Source organism: Periplaneta americana, chromosome 15 (assembly GCF_040183065.1).
Source record: "Periplaneta americana isolate PAMFEO1 chromosome 15, P.americana_PAMFEO1_priV1, whole genome shotgun sequence".
Classification (NCBI taxonomy): domain Eukaryota; kingdom Metazoa; phylum Arthropoda; class Insecta; order Blattodea; family Blattidae; genus Periplaneta; species Periplaneta americana.
In genome coordinates this window covers 40,116,134-40,137,768 of record NC_091131.1, presented here as the reverse complement: position 1 = coordinate 40,137,768, position 21,635 = coordinate 40,116,134, and the positions used below count along the sequence as shown (strand labels likewise).

At 34.9% G+C, this 21,635-nt stretch overlaps 1 protein-coding gene across 1 annotated transcript in view; it reads right to left on the bottom strand.

Annotated features, from left to right (window-relative positions):
* Positions 1-21,635, bottom strand: part of LOC138714802 (facilitated trehalose transporter Tret1-2 homolog) — a 182,512-nt gene that overhangs the window by 17,668 nt on the left and 143,209 nt on the right. Inside the window, exons 3-5 of the mRNA XM_069846950.1 lie at positions 12,353-12,488; positions 7,526-7,711; positions 638-736 (exon numbers count right to left, since the gene is read on the bottom strand). Coding sequence (XP_069703051.1) covers positions 638-736; positions 7,526-7,711; positions 12,353-12,488 — 421 coding nt within the window. The remainder of the gene's footprint in view (positions 1-637; positions 737-7,525; positions 7,712-12,352; positions 12,489-21,635) is intronic.

Below are 21,635 nucleotides of genomic sequence, written 5' to 3'. Positions count from 1 at the left end.
TTTTAAACAATTCTTCTTTACTCCTTTACTTGCTAAGTTTGAAATTCTCTTTTTAACTCTATAATAAAGAAGTATATATAAATCGTCCCTGCTGCTATATTCATCCAATTATCTTTTACAACAGACATATTTATATTTAAATTTTTAGTTCCTCGTTTACATAATACTTAACTACTTCATGTAATAAATATCGCATTGAGGTTAGCAGATGTCGACAATAAGTGAACAAACTGAATTGTCGTAGTTGTAAAAAAAAAGGACAGTCCAAAATGGTTTACTATTTTTTATACGAAAGGATAACATTTTTAATGTTGAAATCCGAGTGATATTTACAAAAGACATTACGAATAATCTCATCATAACAAATTTAGTCTAGAGGACCGCAGCACAGAAAATAAAATTAAGTTTTCGGAAATGCATTTTCAGGAAAAATATCACTATTAAGATTAGTGTAGTAATAATAATATTAAAACATAATGTAGCCTATTCAGAGAGAGGGATTTTCTTTCCTCTGTTGAGAATGAACACAGCAATGCAGAAATTGCGAAAAAATCCAGAAGGCGGAAAATTCCTCGGTTTCCCCCACCTCCTTCAATTCGAAGACTAATTAGCATGTATATTAGAGCAGCGTGCTTACCCAATGACGCCAATGTGGGGCAGGTGGCGATGAGGGCGCCCCGGAGTTCCGGCTTCGCCACTTCCGTGATGTATACGATGGCTGGACTCGTCCCCAGACCTGTAACGACAGCAAACAACAGTTACCACAGGTTGTAGAAGATTTCAAATGATAAATATATGCTTGCATAAATTTAAATTCATTATTTAGAAGACGCTGTGGCAGGCATCTTGAGATTTCATGTTCAGTTTGAGAGTATAAATGAACACAATAATTAATAATAATAATTGAATCTGTTTTTTTATAAACCTCTTAAATCACGAAATACGAAGTTTTAGAGAAAACACAAAAACCTGTTTAAAAGAAACGCATGAGTTAAGAGTTTTATTAAAATATTTGAAATGGGAAATGATTGTAAAAGCATAACGAATATTTCTATATGCAAAAGAATATGACTCAGTATTCATGTTTGAAAATGTTTGACTTCTAGAGTATCTCAAAATCTGGTAAAGATTTAACAAAACAATCTCTTTATTATTTTAATGTGGTAATTAAAACATTTGGTTCAAAAATAATATGAATTTGATTCTCGAAACCAGTATTTAGAAGTTGACTTCATAATTTTTGCTTCATATGAACAAATTTTACTCTAACCTGTATGAAATGTCACTAAGGATATAAAATTCTGTGGCCGGGAGGAAAAAGGACTTAAGTCTAAGTAGAAATTTTATACTTTTCAGGAGAGCAGTACAAAGATTGAAATTGGTGTCAATTATGGAGTTCTTTTAATTAAGAGGCTTTCCTGGATATGATTTGTTTACATTTCTTCTAAAATAGATAATGTTGCTCATTTAATAATTTTCTTGATTATTTCCAAAAATAGCCGCACTTAAGCCTTTTTAAGACTACAACCCAAACTGAGTAGAAGGGACTATTTAAACATAAGATCTTTTTCATATCAAAATAAATGGGAAATGTAAATTGTTAGAAATGCAAAATAGGCTTAAACAATATAGGACTGTTTACCTAGTGCTTAAAGTTTAAAGGGCATCAGTATGTGATAAAATGACTAAAATACAAGTTAGACTTTTTTAATAGGGAAGCATGGAAAGTAAACATGTGATGTTTGTAAGGAATAAAGTATTAAATATCTTAAGTCCTTTATTCTGTGTGTGCTCGATTCAAAAAGTAATTAAGACATTTGGTAACGTTCTATAAATCTAGTCAGGAGTCTTATTTGACTTTAACCTTTTACCAAATTGTAGAAAATTGTTTCCGCTTTCAGAATAGGCTATATAAAAAAAAAACTCATTTTCACACAAAATTTACTTAAGATCTTTTTCCTCCCGGCCACATAATAAAGTTCTGCATGAAATAATCTAATCCAGTAATATATTACACAAAAAAAACAACATTATTCTAATAATTTCAAAATTCAGACACAAAATAATTAATTTACCAACACAATAGCTTAGGCTATAGCCTTGTCACTCACTTATGAGTCTTTTCCACGAAACCTAATTTTCAAGCGCACATTTCACAGTACCGTTTGACTTGTGGTATTTTCCTATAAAATGGTATACCTATCCCTATAGAACAGGAATTAGTAATAAAATAAATTCAATTTTGTTAAAATTTGACTTGTGACGTTTCTGAAAAAACGATTCAATTGGATGGAATCAGACGGCAGCTTTTCTATTACATAACACATCTGCTTTCTAAGAAAGACTCGGAGAAGTTACAGGTTTATGTAACAAGATATTCGAGGTACATCATCATCATCATCATCATCATCGTCATCATCATCATCAGGGGGCGGATGTTGATGACCTAAAAATCTACTTAAAATGATCATTAAAATGCCCTTAAACTAATGGAAAAGTGACATAAAATTAAAAGAAAATGACATTTAAATATTATTCACCGTACTCGCACCACAATTTCTTAAAAATTAGCCACCTTGTTTCAATGACTGCCCTGCAAATCTCGGAGAGAGGAGGCAACTTCCTGGAATTTGACTAAGATAAAGGAAAAGAACATGCAACAAAATGAAAGTTTTAAGGGAAAACTATAGATTTTAATGAGGGTTTACGGTGTGTTTCAATCAGGGGTGGTTCATGTCAGTGCCTTCATTCTCCGTCTTCTCCTCCTTCCGTGCTTCTCTTTTGTTACCAGATCTTCCAGATGAGGGAGTGTGAATGACAAAACAAATTGTGAGCGCAGCGTGCATTCTTACAATCTTTGTGTTAAAAATACGGTCTACTACAGTAGACATCCCTTCCGAACCACGTCCTGTCCAGGACACGGTGAAAGTTTTCTCCCTTTCCAAACATAGATTCTAAAGACACCCTCGTACCGACAAAAGAACAGTAGTGATCAAAGCCCTCATCTAAACTAAGCTTTGTCAAGCATTTTATACTACTTCCGTTGTGTGAAGTGAAGCCTTCAGTGGAATGAGGGATGGATTTTAGAGTTTGTTTCAAACTATAAAACTCAAACTTTACTGTTATTCACTTATTCAGTAAGTAATTACTACTCACCTATTTGCTTAGAAAATGATTTAACAGACCTATCGGTAAAAAAATAAAGTAAAATGCATTCCAAAGTACCTAAAAGTTCTTCAAAGTATTAAAAACGACCAATAAATGCCGAAAAAAAATATAAAAATGACCTATTAGTTCAGAAACGTAAAAAAATCCAATGTAAGAAATTATTTTTTTACGTTGATATTATTATTATTATTATTATTATTATTATTATTATCATTATTATGTTTGTCGAAAATCAATAAACAGCATGCAAGCTACAGGCCAATAATAATAATAATAATAATAATAATAATAATAATATGTTTCGCTATTTTTATAAATATAAGAATTAAGAAAGCTCACAAGAATATTACCAGGAATAATTTCATTAGAAAGAGCTGATATTGGTTTAACTGTACCTCAGGGATGGGACCATCACTCGACTTTAAGGAGACGAGTTGGCCAAACTTGGGGGCCGATCGATCGACACCCGACCCGCACTTCATAGTTCAACGCCCCTCCCCCTTAAACCATCCCTCCAGTGCTGCTCTAGATCTCCTTTCAAACTCTTCCAAGGTTTACAGGTTAATTAGTCTTTAATTACCCCAATCGAATTACCTTACGTAGTTTGTTAAATGGGCGGATAATACAAGTTATCAACTGAGCTTAAACAACTTGCGATTAAACCATCTTATTCATAGGAGTTTCGACCCAGATAAGGAGTTTCGTAAAATTGGGTCAAGCAAACTATAGGCTATATGTGTTTTCCTGGAAGAAGCGAAAATAAGGTCGCCAGGCGCCTGGATTAATGTTTGAGTTATATTTTATGTCTTTGTTTGTCTTTCTCCCTCTAAGAGCGTAATTCTGTAGCTAGCAATTCTTCGAAAGACGACAATGGGTAAGTACGTTCGTTCTTTTGGGAACTTAAAAGCGATAAAAAAAATGGGAGGAGTTGAGTGGAAGGAAATTGATCTTAGGGGCATTATACGAATGCGTGCGACCTTGTAAGGGCTTCTAGGTCAGCTGGGTAAAAATTTATGTGACCTTCAAGCCTGTAGGTCATTTATCCTACTGCGTTTGTCGTTGTACGTGCATTATTCAAGGTGCGTGGTACTATGTTCAGGACAAAAGGTCAAAATATACGTAATGCGATAATTTAGCATGATATATCAGTGTCCGAAATTTAACGATCGGGAAGATATTTATTTATTTACTTGGTTATTTAACGAAGCTGTATCACCTACGAGGTTATTTAGCGTCGATGGAATTGGTGATAGTGAGATGATATTTGGCGAGATGAGGCCGAGGATTCGCCATAGATTACCTGACATTTGCCTTACGATTGGGGAAAACCTCGGAAAAACCCAGCCAGGTAATCAACCCTGGGGAAACGAACCCGCGCCCGAGCGCAACTCCGGATCGGTAGGTAAGCGCCTTAGCCGACAGAGCTACACCGGTGGCTGGGGAGATATTTGTGGGCGTACTTTTAAATGGAGAGAGGCAGTATACACGTACTTCAGGTTTTAAAACAAAGCGAATGACATTAAATGTACTATACTACAAAACAAAATATTCCTAAATATACTGTATCACCATAAATATTAGAGAAATTTATTCAAGAAACAGTACAATTATCAAAAATGAAAACAAAACATTCAAATGAATATCAATCCAACAAGAATAAGGCAAGGACACTGCTTGCCTTTTTAATATATTGTATAAATTATAATTATATCCACTGAAAGGCTTTCTACCTGAATGTTAATTTAATAATGTACGCCATTTAACCATTTTAAGAAAAGTATGCATGGTTAGACTATTTATTTGTGTATTATAGATGTGATTAATTATTTTTCACCATGTTCAAATGTTTGTTTTGTTAGTAAACTATCACCTGAAGATGACTTGAAAGTAAGTCGAAAATATTCGTGACGTATATTAATATTTTATCATGATGTAACAGAATCCATTTCTGCCGTCTTAACATGATAAGTGATTGACTGAAAATAAAAACTAATTTATATGATATTATTTCACAAACTTATCTGAACTCAACATGACTTTTAAAAATAAGGCAAGGAGTTTCTTTCAAGTCCCACTCTGTTCACATTAATAATAGATTAAATTATTCCAGAATTAAAATGAGAAGTTAAAAAGGGCATTAAAATTGGCAAAAAAAAAGCAACTGGAGATAATCAACTATACTGACGACACAGTACTTATTTCACGAGGTAATCAAAAAATTCTGTTATACAAATTCAGAATCATCGCAAACAATATATGAAATTGTCCACAAACAAAACCAAATCGATGGCAATATGTAAAGACCCAGTTCGTGTTAAACTAGAAATAGAAGGTAAAATGATAAACTAAGTCATGACATTTGAATACTTAAGTACAGAGATCAATAGCGGGAACGGAATCACAAACAAACAATGAAAAAAAAAAATATCTGGATGCCTAAACTGTACGATTTGGAGTAATAAAAATTAAAGAGCAGAAATGAAAGTGAGAATATATAAATTTGTAATAAGACCAGTATTGACTTATGTATGTGAACTCGAAGAAAAACAAACGAAACAAACTAACGAAACAACAGAAATGAAAGTTTTAAGAAAAGCGTAGTACTAAATTAAGTAATAGAACAAGTGTTATTTTAGTACTGAATGGGTTTCCACAGTTACTTAAAGTGTAGCTGAAATTTTGAGAAAAGCGGAATCTTAAATAATAGAGAATATGGAGAGTGAACCGTTTAGTAGCGTCGTTACTTTCAGGGGGTTATTCTTTGAGATATTTCAAACTAAAACGTTTAATTCAATTTTGCTCGTTTTTGCTTCCTTTTCAAGATAAAAATTCTTTTATATGAAACATTTCATAGCGTGTTTTGGGAAAGCCATTGATTTATTTCCCAATATGCTCAGTCAGTTTAAGAGAGCAGTTCATTATGACTATTACACTTTTACTACGCCATACTACTTTTGACCAATAAAACGGTACGAAAGGACGTATTTCAACCAATCATGGCTGCTTATCGCACAATTTTATCGCGTCCCTAGCATTTGTTTAATTTTATCGCGTCCCTAGCATTTGTTTCTTTGTTTGCCAACATTTCAAACTGCACTGGTCTGGACGTAAAAAAACAGAAAATTACAAACCACTCCAATCGATACACAGCACTTTCAAATATGACTCGCATTGGCATTCAAGAATAAGAATTAATAAAGATCACTGGTCATAGCTATGCATCTTCCCTGAAATCATATTTACAAATAAATGAAGAGCACCATTCGGAAATCCTGAATAAGTTGAGGAATACACAGTACATCAACGAGTTCCACTTCTTTTACGCACACATCCAATATAACATCAACTGAATCACCAACCATTAAAACATTCAAATTTGAAAATTGTACTTTCAATAATTGTTCCTTTTAAAATTATTCATGTTTATTTTTTATTTCATCATCCGTAATTAAAACTTTTCTTATTTCACCATTCATTTTCATTTCAATTTGACTCATCTATTTTACTGTAATCGTTACTATTCTTATATGTGTATTATTCTGTGTTTTTGGCAACCCAGGATGCCTGGGCAGACTATTTCTTGGAAATAAATTATATATTCAAACATTGTTTATTACATTTAGGTTGTGTTATAGCTTCTGCTGTATTATATTATGAATAGTCACGTATCAGAGATTAATACTAAGATTTATTGAAAATCATCTGTCAAGTGAGGTTGATTACTGGGATCCGGATGATTGAAGTGGAATGCAACAGTTTTAATAAAAATTAAACTGAATCAACAAAGCCTTCTTTCTAATAACCTCCAAGGAGTTCAATGAAGATTATATAGTTGGCACAACTGATAACAAGAAAACAGCTAATCATAACACACTACTGCCATCTAGCGGAATACAATGGTACAATAATACTTTTGAAGACAGTTATTTTCGTAAGTCAATATTTTATTGTATTAGAGTACTTCGTTACTTCTAATCTTTATATAATTTCTTCTAATGTGTAATAGTCAATTAAATCCCACTTGAGTTTTGATTTTCTCTAGATAAATCAAAACCTCTAGTGAGATTACTGTTGATAATAAATTACTGAAAGAATTTTAGTTTTGTCCTTTAAATGTGCAGATATTTGATCGAACAAAATATGTAACTTTTCGTTCTGCAAAGGAATTTTACAATGTTACATTTGTTCGGATCAAATCTCGAAAAGGAAGCAAACACGAGCAAAATTGTATTAAACATTTTTGGTTTGAAATATTTCAAAGAATTATCTCCCTGAAATTAATGGCATTACTTACTCTAATTTTAAATTAAGTGTATTATTGCTTAATTCTTGCAGGTTGAGACTATTAGCCATTTACCTGCCGAGACTCCTGTCAGAAGTCTCCCACAAAGAATTGTGGCGAAGTTCTGGCCCGTGGCGATGAAGAACCATCCCAGGAGACAGGGCACGGCTGCGATCTTGATGGTGTTCAACCTGCCCACGTACTCCATGACGAAACCCGCCATCAACGCTCCGATGGGCACCACCAACACCAAAATGCTTGCTGCAAATGGACGCTTCGGTGAGTTACAACATTTTGACACAACAGTAATAATGATTATAACTTTCGTTCAGAAATTTTGATTTCGCATCGTACAAAAACAAAAATCTCTTACTTTGCTGCGTACTATTCTGTACTAGACTACTTACATTATGCAAGCATGTTTTTTGTGAGGAGAATTTGATAGGAGTAACCAGAAGGTCCGTCTACATTGGAGGTATTGATTCATTCATTTATATCTTTATGCTCGACCATGCCGAAATGTAGTAATTATACACCTGGTAGCAGTCCTTTAATGGACCTCATTAAAGTACACATATTCATTAAAGTTCAGGTGTTCAGCCAATGACAAGTCAGCTTTGTACCGTTATGAAATCGCAAGTATCGATTATTCTCGGATATGCAATCGAAAGACAATTAGCGAAAAGTCACGGAGGCTGGAAATCCAATAGTCTACTGTTGCAGAAGGTTATGTTCTGTTACTATAATAATTAGCATTAATTGTAAATAATATTCAAATAAATTCAATCTGTCTTCTCGTTTTTCAATTCTAAATCAATTTCCAGGTTATATCAGAGTAATGTTCATCTTATTCTCTGTCAAGGTCAATGACATTCAGCCTCGGAAAAAATCAATACTTTCGCGTCTGCGCACATCTCACAATTCAGGTCAGTTCGCACATAACCATAAGAAGACCTAATTTTTAATAATTTCAAGTTAGAAATATGGTCGAGCATAAAAAGTCGTATGAAACTTGCCTATAATGGTAATTAAGACGCTCGTATGAAAATTATGAAACTCGCTTGCGCTCGTTTCATAAACAAACATAATTACTACCATTATATTATTATTATTATTATTATTATTATTATAAATTATTGTTAGTATTAATTATTGGTATTATTATTAAGTGTATTTTTAATTAATAAGTTTATTATTGTCATTATTGAGTGTAATTAGTTACCACTGCCACCGGGTATATACCCATTGCAGTGTGAATAAATACATACATACATACATACATACATACATACATACATACATATATACATACATACTTACATAGGCTCGTTGCATAATGTACTATTAATTCACTTTTTTGTTCATTAAATAATTGCTTATTTTCTCAGTTAAACATTTCAAATGTTCTTCCGTTGATTCGTTAACTAAATAACAATGTCATTGCTTTTCATATTTGGACATCCCTGTTAAAAAAGTGGTTCAGCGGAAATCGCGATTCGATTAATTTTATTAACCTATCGATATATATATATATATATTGTTATATTGTTATTATTATATGACGGAGTAAATTTTGCTGTAAATGAGTACATAACAGCTGCAGCATTCTTTATTTTGGTTCGGTGATAATGAGTTTGTTGCTCCAGGAAAGCATTATATCGATAGTAAGGTTCAAGGATAATGAGCTGGTCCAGGGAAATATATAGCACGTCAATAGTAGACCTAACGTTATTCAAGCAATGAAGAGGGTACGTAACCTTAAAATAATAATTGTACTGTCGATTACTTGAGATACTATCGACTAGAATGGTGGGTTCTAAAATGCATCTGCTTCAATGATTCTATGCCTTGAGTTTTCTCGTTTGCAGTTAAAACCTATTTCCACCTTCATCCACACATTCACCACAAGAAGAATCATTCCTTAACTGATTTAAATTGACAGTAATTTAAATTGCTAATTTTAGAAAGTGACCAAAATTATTATATCACATTTTAATGCAAGCTAGATTCTCTCCTTCTGCACTGTTGAAGAACCGAGTATTTAGATTTCGTTTAGTTAATGACATCATATTATTGTTATAAACTTTGGAGGATATTCCGGCCCTTATCCGTGAAATAGTATATTAGTCTACGATACAATGTGGAGAAGTACTTTTTACAAAACCGAGGAAAAGTTTGAAAAACGAGGAGAGCGAGCGATAGTGTATTTTGAAAATAGTATATTTTTTTAACATTAAAATACAGTACGTAGCAGTGGCGGCCCGCGGTTACAAAGGTTTGCAGTTCTGCATGAAAAATAGTGTATGTAGCAAACGCATGCTGTCTATTACATCTAAATCGGACAACGCGTGTAATTACAGCCCCTTTTCGAAGTTGACTGTGCACCCGAAATTGTACTCCAACCATCCGTGCGCTACACCTCTCCCACCTGGTACAACTAGTCACGTAGTGGAGATGTGCCCCACATGCTTTTCTAGTTTTTTAAGTCAAATTAACTAAATCCTTCACTCCGGTGTTTGTCCATGTATTTTCTCCTCTAAACAGAATACACGGGTGGAGGAGAAAGCGTTTTCATAAGTGCAGCAAAAAACCAATCGTTTCCATTACACACTTCGGTATTAAAATGACTAGTAGGCTACATGATTTCGACTTTTTCCAGAAATTTCAATATTTAAATTTTGTGTAGGACGTCCTAATTTCTTAAGTTAACATGCAATTTCTCTTTTAATTTCAAAAAGGGTTGGTCGATTAGATTTTCATTTCATTCATTTTTAATATAAAATATTTCCTTAGACACACGGACTAATCACATCACACCACCCACAGTACTATAACACACTGGAACTGTAATGATGTACAGTAGTCCAGAAGCCTATGTGCTCTAACGCAGGTCATAAAGAGATGAAGGTATTGGCTGTTCTTTTGTGTATTCGGTTGCTGCTTCGGTTGCAGCTCTAATGCAGTCTTATGGGACGGTGAAGAAAACCAGTTTTCTGCTGCCGACTTTACCCTACGTTGAGCTCCAGGAACTGCCGATCACAGATCCGAAAAGTACACTACAGCTAAAATTCTCTAGCAGTTCAAGGCTCCTACAGACAGTAAAATCTCGAATCGAAGGAGAATGAATAGGAAAAATAAATGAAACAATGAACTAGATTACATAAAAGCACGTTTTACATTTTTAATTTTTTCAGGCCCATTTAAATGGCGGTTCTGCAGCTCTGCAGTTCTTATTGTAGAGCCGCCCCTGGTACGTAGATTACACTATGAACAGATGACTGAAGGTTAACAGTCTGGCCAATGTAAAACTTCACTATCAACTTTAATGTGAAGGAGTAAAAATCATTCAGATACTTGTAATATTTCGCGTTCAATTGGAATAATTTTTATTTCTTTTTGTTAAGTGAAGTTTGAATTTTTTCAAAATAAAGTTCAGTACATTTCAAATGCAGTGATTTGTTTCGTATAATGTATAATAATTGAAGCGTCGGCTGGAACAACGTTGTAAGTTACAAAATTTTCATTCGGCTTGATTCCGTGTAATAATGTTGTATGTCGTGTTACCTTGCTATACTCTTTGGCTTGCAACTGTCCATCAATGCAGTACGTGAAATTTGTCCACTCAGAAGTTTGCTACCCTATAAAAACAACGTTGTACGTGTAAACATTTTTGCAGCTCCTGTAAATTTTACCAAAAAATGTAACTTATAACGTTGTTCCAGCCGACGCTTCAATTATCACTGCCTTTTGCGAATGAATTTTACATGCATTGTAGGATTGTAGCATACATAGAAGGCAGTGGTTTTCGTTACAACTCTAGAGCAGTTATTTGTAATATTTCAACATACTTATCTAGGTTGGCAACTCTGAATTCAGTAAAATCAACTTTCAATCGTGGCCGCCGTTGTTGTAACGACGAGAAAACATTACCGTGCAAAAAATTATACCGGGTGTTTCAAAAATAGAGGGCGTAATTTCAGGTACGTATTTCCCATATGTAGAGAATACAAAAAGTTCATTACAACATGTGTCCGAAAATGCTTGATTTCCAAGTTATGACCTTCCCAACAGTGATATTCACCGAAACAGTTTTCTTCCCGCAGGTAGTTGCCTTTACAGCAGTTGTTCATAATGTCCACCTCCTGCTTGAATACAGGCCGATGTCTCATGACCTTGTAAACACGATCCCAAATTCCAGGAATATTGAGTATTTCCTCACAACCTGCCACAATTCGATTCCGAAGGGATTCCATGTCTGGCACCGGAGACGAATACACCAACGATTTTAAATGGCCTCACAAGTAGGAATCGGTAGGGTTCAAATCAGGGGAGCATGGAGACCAAGCAATTGGTCTACCTCTACCTATCCATCGATCACGGTACAAACGACGAGTCAGCGCAGCATTGCCGTCCGCCTTACTGCACAAGAAATGCACTTCTGCAGGCTCCTGATTTGAGTACATGTAGCACAGTAAACGCCATACACAACATTCATTGTACCTTTCGCCTCGGAATTAACTGTCAGAGTGTCCTCTGTTAATATATTCTGTCACGGCACCTATCTGCGGGAAGAAAAACGTTTCGGTGAATATCACTGTTTTGAAAACCATAACTCGGAAAATAAGCATCTCCGGACACATGTTGTAATGAACTTTTTATATTGTCTACATATCGGGAATACATACTTGAAATTATGCCCTCTGTACCCTATATACAGCAGGTTTATGTTGCATTCTCGGGCTACAAAACTGTCTCAGAGGCAGTCGTACACACTGACAATTTTCTGAAACGATGATCACTTACTCACGATCCCTTTTGTCAGGGACTTGAAGTTAAATAACTTACTGTCGTTTACTATATTATTCGTTACCTTCTAAGTCCATAGAAATGCATTATTCTCACCTAGCCATGGACTCTTGTCGCTGTCGATTGGAAGGTCACTGTCTTCTGCTTCTAACTGTGGTATTAAGATGGCGGAATATGCTAAGGCGAAACCTACCACCACGTGGAACGACCCCGCTGAGATTGCGGCAAATATCTGCAACAACAATCAGTTACTATAGAAATCATACAAAAATTAGGAGCATCATGGAACAATAGCAAAAGAATTAACAGAAGCCATGGAAACGTTGATTCCTTGAGAATTTTCACACTTGAAACGTTAATGGACTCATGAAATCGGCTGCGTTATCAATACTGTTAGATTAATTTTAGTGTAAATCCGGATTGTCTAGTGATGAAGAATATTGTGTTCTGTCTTCCATTGCCACCATTTGCATGTGCGTATGTCATCCAGTGCTTTGAATCAGTTACAAATATGAGGATGATTGTGAGTATTACATTTACTTATGTCTCTGGCACTATAGGAAATTGCTAAAATGCCTTGAATTTATAGTATGGAGTAGTAGGAGTTGGATGTTATCACTGGGGAGCCCTATGCCCACCCAATACGCCCCAAATATGTGCTTTACTTACATACGAAAATCGTCGTGTGTGAATAAAGAAGACCGCCATATTTCGTTAATCTGATATAATTTAAAGGAGAGAATGGAGGAGGTTTCAGTATCGTCAACATAGTAGTAATAATAATACACCTAATCTAACCTAGCCTAACCTCTCACATAATATTACACACCTACCCAAACCTAACTAACCTGTCACATAATACACACCTAACCTAACCTAACCTAACCTGTCACATAACGCTACACACCTGTAGTAACATTCCTCACGTTTAGTATAATTTCGTTTGCATATATTGCCATCTAGTGGAAGTGGATCGTGATGGTGGGAAGAAAATATGGCGACTTTCGTAATTACATTTCATTTGTTCAGTGTACGTTTTATGAAATAATATACTGATGTATTAATGGAGTGATAATTACATATACAGGGTGATCCGTTTGAGTATGGATAAAATAAAAACACCGTAAAACATTTACCATTTACATTTCGACTTTATTTGTTGAAACTTTGTGCTTGCAACACTGAAAGATGGGAGATTCCTCAGAGCTCAACATGACCCCCATTGCGCACCCTGCACAACTCATAAAGGTGATGCAATTCAGCCCATGTCCGTTGTAACATAGGGGTGATTTGTTGAAAAGCTTGAGTAATTTTTACTCTCAGATCATTAATATTCCTGGGTTTCTGTGAATAGACAATGACTTTAACAAACCCCTACACGAAGAAGTCAGGAGAGGTTAGATCTGGGGAAAGGACAAATGAAAATCGTCGTTGATTGTCATATATGGAAACGCCCATCTTTTAATTGTAATATAACCAGCAAGAAATTTTTCCTACTATCATAATAGCTTTATAATAATAAATTAATATTATCCATATCTAAACGGGTCAGATTGTATATAATGCATTAAGAATATAAATGTGTTGTGGCTGTGATAAAAGTATTGAAAATTACTTTATGCTCGACCATGCCGAAATGTAGTAATTATACACCTGATAGCAGACCTTTAATGCATGTCATTAAAGTACACCTACTCATTGAAGGTCAGGTCTTTCAGCCAATGACGACTCAGCTTACAACTGTTCAGGCAATGACAGGTCAGCTTTCTACCGTTATAAAACCGCAAGTATCGATTATTCTCGGATATGCAATCGAAAGAGAATTAGCGAAAAGTCACCAAGGCTGGAAATCCAATACTGTCGCAGAAGGTTATGTTCTGTTACTATAATAATTAGCGTTAATTGTAAATAATATTCAAATAAATTCAATTTGTCATCTCGTTTTTCAATGTCTAATTTTATTTCAATGCTATCTCTGTAGGTTCTTATGGCCTAGCAAGGTCAATGTGGACATCTGTTCCTCGGAAAAAAAATCAATACTTCCGCGTCTGCGCACATCTCACAACATACGGAACATTGCTCCAGGTCAGATACAATAAAATTAATAATATCAAGTTAGAAATATGGTCGAGCATAAAAAGTCGTATGAAACTCGCCTATAATGGTAATTAAGAAGCTCGTATGAAAATTATGAAACTCGCTTGCGCTCGTTTCATAAATATCCATACTCACTTCTTAATTACCTTCATTATAGGCTCGTTGCATAATGTACTATTATAGCGCCACATTGGCAATGATAAAAGTGTGCAATATTAATTACATTGGCGGGTGGATGCTCTACCTTGTCCAAATTTAGTATCTGAACTTCATTTCTTGTTAGTAACCTTTGTGTAGCTCTATTTCTCGTACACTATTTCTGCTTTATTTCACTCCTTTACAGCCTTGTATGTGATATCATGTGCTGATCATGTAACACCGTCCTTGAAAATAATGTTTCCTTGGCTCCGTTTACAAGAACGTAGAAAAATCCATTATTTTTCCCTCCTCTTTCATATATTGCATTTATCCACTCCTCTCTATCTCGTGTCCCACTTTCAAAATTTATTCATCCATCATAATCTAGACACACGATCACAGCACTCTCAATAGTATCCATTCCCTCCCACCGAACATCTTTCACTGTGGCTGTTCCTCGACTATTGCAGACGTTCTTTCTTGAGGTAATTCTGTACAGATAAGTCTTCAATAAGTTGCATGAATGGGGCCTTAAAGATTGCGTGCTATCCGGTGGGAAATGGCTGCCACACAAATTATTGAAGTGGAATATGAGTAAATATCATAATTAAAGAATAATTTATAGTAGCTAAATGTGTTTATATGGGTTTGCTAACGACATGACCAACACTGTACAGGACCCAGTCTATACTGTACTTAGCTAATTTTAAGAAGAGACTCCACTGGAAATCATAAAAATTTTCAAAATATTTTTATTGACTATTTCACTTTTTTTTTAGAATGTATATTTTCATATGCCAAATGGATTGTTAAATTCTGATTTAAAATATGTTTTATTTTTTTTGATTAAGGAAGAAGATCTGTCAAAACTATTTTTTTATAATTATTTTTTTTTTTTACAAATTCCTGATTACAAATATAGTAACTTCATGTTCTAAAGTTGGCTCCCTGAAGTTACTAGATTAATGTAGCGAAGAAGAATTTTAATAGACATATTTTACATAAACACTCACTTTACTTTCAAATCCATTTTTTCATATGTTTATTTTTTTTTCATTCAACATCAACTTTTTTATGCCAAATATTAATCAATCTGTATTAAACTTTTACTGCAAGTATTTATGATGTAGCTGCATGTTTCTATGCATTTATTTTATAAGAAATGCTGCTAGTTAATTTTTTTCGTGAATTATAGAACAAATAGCATTTTCAAAACTTAAAAAAAAATTTTTTAATGCAAATAAATAAGTTATTTCACAAAATAAATGCATATAAATGTTTCTATATATCTTCTGAATGTAACCAAAAAAAGGAAGCTTAAAAATTGAGATCTTCTACTAAGAAGTTGGGTTTGAAAATACACTCTGGGGCAAAAAAAAACCGGACACCTTAGTATATGCTGGTATTTTTGCAAAACATTATCTTCTCATACAATATTATGGTAGCCATCTGTTGTTATGGAGACGTGTATACATTGTTGATTGTTTTTTGTTTTATAAACAAGCCATTACAACCAAATATTCCAATTTTGCTTTCGGAGTCTCAGCTATAACAATTTTGTCTCAACCATTTTGTGCTTCATTATCGTTATCATTCGTTATTTCTTTATTTTTACATTTTCTGAGTTTAAGTGGGGTTGTAACATTTGTCTTAAAACAAGATGCGACCTGAAGATGTGGCTCAAGCTGTAGCCCTTTACGATGATGGACGCAGTGTACGTTACATTGCAAATGTTATGAATATGGCTAGAAGCACAACCCATGATGCCATAAAACGGAATAGAGAGACCCTAGAATATACCAGACGACCAGGTTCAGGTCGTCCAAGAGCTACAAATCCAAATGAAGACAGGTATATGGTGTTGAGAGTTCTTAGGGAGCGCAACCTGCCAGCTACTAGTGTAGCCCAGCAATTTGTTAACATGCATGGACGCCCAATTTCGGCCAAAACAGTTAGAAGGAGGTTGAAAGCAAGTGGACTGATATCAAGTAGACCTGCAACTGGTCCCAGACTTCTCAGGATGCATCGAGTTGAACGACTGCGTTTTGCAAATGATCACAGGGATTGGAGAAATGGACAGTGGAGCTGTGTTCTGTTCACCGATGAGTCCCGTTTCAATCTGTGCTCACCTGATGGATGTGAAAGAGTTTGGAGAATGAGGGGAGAACGATTTTCACAGTGTTGCATTTCCGAAAATGTGCCGTATGAAGGTGGTGGAGTGATGGTTTGGGCAGGAGTGTATACGGATGCTCGTACAGAGTTGGTTTTCGTTGAAAATGGAAGACTAACAGCTGATAGGTATATAAATGAATGTTTGGCTGATCATGTTGTGCCATTTGGCCAATTTGCAGGCGATAATTTTATTTTAATGCATGATAATGCACGGCCTCATATTGCCCATGCGGTCTGAGATTATCTACAAGAAGTGGGAATCCATGTTCTTCCATGGCCAGCAAGGAGTCCAGACATGAACCCAATTGAACACGTGTGGGACATGCTGGGACGGCGTGTTAAGAATAGACGACCGAGACCAGAATCGTTACAAGAGTCGAGGCGAGCACTTGACGAAGAATGGGAACTTATTCCTCAAGAAGACATTGTTAACCAAATTGAGAGCATGCCAAGACGTATGGATGCAGTTATTCAAGCCAGAGGGGGTAATACCCGTTACTGAAAAGAGTTTTTAATGTTTAAGGCACCATAAAATGAAAAAACAGTTAGACCAAACGATGCCATAGTTATACGCCCTTTGTAATTTTTTGTAAATTTTCTCATCAGGGATTTTTTTTTCAAATGTTGTCGTATAAGGTGCTAAATGAAACATTATTTTGTTTAAATGGGTTTTGTTTCATTTTGAAATAATTGGCAACAAAATACAAGCAAATATAGATGTCCGGTTTTTTTTGTCCCTGAGTGTATTTCTAAAAAGAAAAACAGAATAAAAAATAAAAGCCAAAAACATTTGAGAGTTCAAAATTTGGATTTTGTTAGTTCTTTATATAATAAAAATACTGTCAAAATTTTGTTAAAAGAATGATTAGGAAAAAAGTTGTCATTTTTAGTGGAGTGTCCCCTTAGTGATACATCCTTAACTATCGTAACCATATTTATCTCAATTTTATAATCAGCTTGTTTTGTGATTGGTTTGTCATTTTAGGGGCGAGTATTGCAAGACATACTTGCATCAGTGGCGTTTCATAATTCACATATCTTAGAGAATACTAAAGTTTGCTTATAGAATATGTTTATTGTATTTGAAGATAACTAATTGTTCACTTTTTCTCTGAGGTAGAACTATCATAACATTTACAGGCCAACATCGTTCTAAAGAAATCCGCCACTGGTGAAGGGGCGTGTCCGTTTATGATTCCAATTCAATAATTGATCACGTGTCTTAGTGCTTCGAAAAGTCAATATTTAGAACACATATTGGTTACAGTGAGTTTGAGAGATCGGTTAAGAGACATGTTAAAATGGAAATGTCAAAAGGAAATTGGAGTGTAATTCAATATTGGATAAAATAACGAAATTGGGAGACAATACGAATGGTTGAGAGCCATAGTGGGCCAAGTACCATATATTAAAAATGGAGAAAACAGGGGTTAAAATTAAGTGAGGGCCATAATTTAATGCAACACAGCAAGCAATATAAAATATGCACATTAAAACTAAATGATATGGAAATCTTCATTAAACTTTGGTATTCAGAGCCATAGTGGGCCAAACGCCATATACTGAAAACTGAGAAAACAAGGTTAAAATTAAGCGAATGCCATAATTTAATAAAACATATAACAAGCTATATAAAGTATGCACATTAAAACTAAATGATATGTCAATATTCATTAAACTATGTTATTCAGAGCATAGTGGGCCAAGCACAATATATTAAAAACGGAGAAAGCAAGAGTTAAAATTAAGTGATAACCATAATTTAATGAAACATATAACAAGTAATATAAAAATGATACACATTAAAACTACAAAAATTATATGTCAATATTCATTAAACTATGGTATTCAGAGCATAGTGGGCCAAGCACAACATATTAAAAACTGAGAAAACAAGGGTTAAAATTAAGTGATAATCATAATTTAATGAAACATATAACAAGTAATATAAAAATGATACACATTAAAACTACATAAATGATATCATTAAACTATGGTATTCAGAGCAATAGTGGGCCAAGCGCCATATATTAAAAACTGAGAAAACAAGGTTAAAATTAAGTGATAATCATAATTTAGTGAAACATATAATAAGTAATATAAAAATGATGCACATTAAAACTACATAAATGATATCACTAAACTATGGTATTCAGAGCCATAGTGGGCCAAGCGCCATATATTGAAAACTGAGAAAACAAGGTTAAAATTAAGTGATAATCATAATTTAGTGAAACATATAACAAGTAATATAAAAATGATACACATTAAAACTATATAAATGATATGTCAATATTCATTAAACTATGGTATTCAGAGCCATATTGGGCCAAGCGCCATATATTGAAAACTGAGAAAACAAGGTTAAATTAAGTTAATGCCATAATTTAATGAAACATATAGCAAGTAATATAAAATATGTACATTAAAATTAATGATATGACAATCTTCATTAAACTATGGTATTCAAAGCCAGAGTGGACTAAGCGCCATATATTAAAAACGGAGAAAACAAGGGTTAAAATTAAGTGAATACCATAATTTAATGAAACATGTAGCAAGTCATATAAAGCATGCACATTAAAACTAAATGATATGTCAATCTTCATTAAACTATGATACTTACTTAACTTTAACCCTTGCTTTCTCCGTTTTTAATAAATGACGCTTGGTCCACTATGGTTCTGAACCCTTCATTTGAAATCTCACATTAACAGAACAACAAACCATGAGATCAGTACGAAAACAACAGACCAGAAAATAATTGGTAGAAATGTGACTAGTTTCCTTAAAGTGCAAAGGATTTTAATTAATTCTTCTTTTATCATATTTAAGGTCGCCTATTTTTCTTTAATGATGGACTTACTGGTGAATTAGTCTGTCAATGACCAGTACTTAGGAGTCGTCCAATTACATCTCGGTATCACCAATCTCATCTACGCTAAATAACCGAGTAGTTGATACAGCGTCGTTAAATAACCAACTAAAAACACAACTGTAGTTTAATTGCCGAAAGTGCATGACATGTCGGTGTATCCCTGATACAGCGCAGAATTTTTCCTTTTACAATATTATTAGTGTACCAGTATGCCCAATCCGCACAAAAAACATAGGGTGCTATGCATACACATTTCGCTAGCCCGCGCTACGAGCGTGCTAAACTAGCCCCGGCTATCGACTGATTACTTGTACAGGATTCATATCATGTCATATCGCTAACACTGGTTTATGAATAAGAAAAACGTTAGTTCGCTGATCATCCACCGGGATCCCGCGCTAAGAATGTCTGTGAATATGGCCCTAAGTTTTATAATAAACAGAATGCTGGTATTTAACAATTTTAAGATGACTACTATACATTCTAAGCAGGATATTTCGTAATAGTGTCGCCCTAGGTGGTGCAGTTGTGACCTTCTGTGTCCAAGGTTGCGGGTTCGATCCCGGCACAGGTCGATGGCATTTAAGTGTGCTTAAATGCGACTGGCTCATGCCACTACATTTACTGTCATGTAAAAGAACTCCTGTGGGACAAAATTCCGGTACACCGGCGACGCTGATATAACTCGGCAATTGCAAGCGTCGTTAAACAAGCCATAATTTAATTTTTCGTAATAGTCTTATTACGTTTACTCATTTGGGAGAAATTAAGAACTCATAAGAATCATAGACTGTTCTTATCAGTGAATTCTTAAAAGCTGCGCTTCGTTATATCTGCCCCTTGTTGTACTGCAGCACACACAACACTATTGGACGAAGTGTTGCCTACATACTCACCGCGGTGGAATGTAACATTCACCAAGGAATAAGGCATAGCCATGGATAAATATACATACTAGGTTCAAAAAGTTCCCGGAATTTGCTAGCATCATAGAAACAACGTACCTTAAACACTATTCTACAGCATTCTCTTCAAAATAGTTGCCTTCCGCAACAACACACTTTTGCCAACGCGTGTAGAGTTCCTGGAAGCAGGCCTGGAAGCCATTTTGTGAAACCCGTCTTAGTGCTCTCGTCGCGTTTGCGATAACCTCTTCAGCATTGAATCTCCGTCCTTTCAGATGACTTTTCAGACGGGGAAACAGAAAGTAATCAGGTGGTGAGAGATCAGGAGAGTATGGTGGGTGATCCAAAGCAGTTATGTTGTGCCTGGCAAGAAAATTCTTTACAATAATTGCGCGATGAGCAGGTGCATTGTCATGCATAAGGAACCAGTTGTTTTCTACCCACTTTTCTGGACGTTTCCTTCTCACTGCGTCCCAGAGGCGACGGAGGGTTTCTACGTACAATTCTTTCGTTACAGTACGACCTTCTGGAATGAACTCATGGTGCATGAGACCCTGAGAGTCGAAGAAAACTTCCAACATAACTTTGCTTCAAGTGTGCTTAAATGCGACAGGCTCATGTCAGTAGATTTACTGGCATGTGAAAGAACTCCTGCGGGACAAAATTCCGGCACATCCGGCGATGCTGATATAACCTCTGCAGTTGCGAGCGTCGTTAAATAAAACATAACATTTAAAATAACTTTGCCTTTGGAAGTGTCCCTAGGAAATTTTTGCTTCCGAGGAGATGTTTTCGATTTCCACTCAGATGACTGTCGTTTAGGGACTGGGTCGTACAAGTAGCACCAGTTTCATTTTGTTTAAGAAATCACCATCTTCATCAGCCATACTGATCATGTCCCCAGCAAAACACAGAACTTGATGTTTGTACTTTGCTCTGTGGACATAATTACAAAATGCGACGAACAAACAAAACACTATGATAAACAATTGCCTACAACTCAATACCAATAATTGCCATTATCAGCAAACTTTAAGGAAATGACATCATGAATTTTACCAACAAAACAAATGTATAATATCCCTTGTTATATATTAATACGAAAAATGGTAGTAAAATTCCGGGAACTTTTTGAACCTAGTAGTATAATAGGATGCGAAACTTAACGAGTTTCCTGTAACACATACTA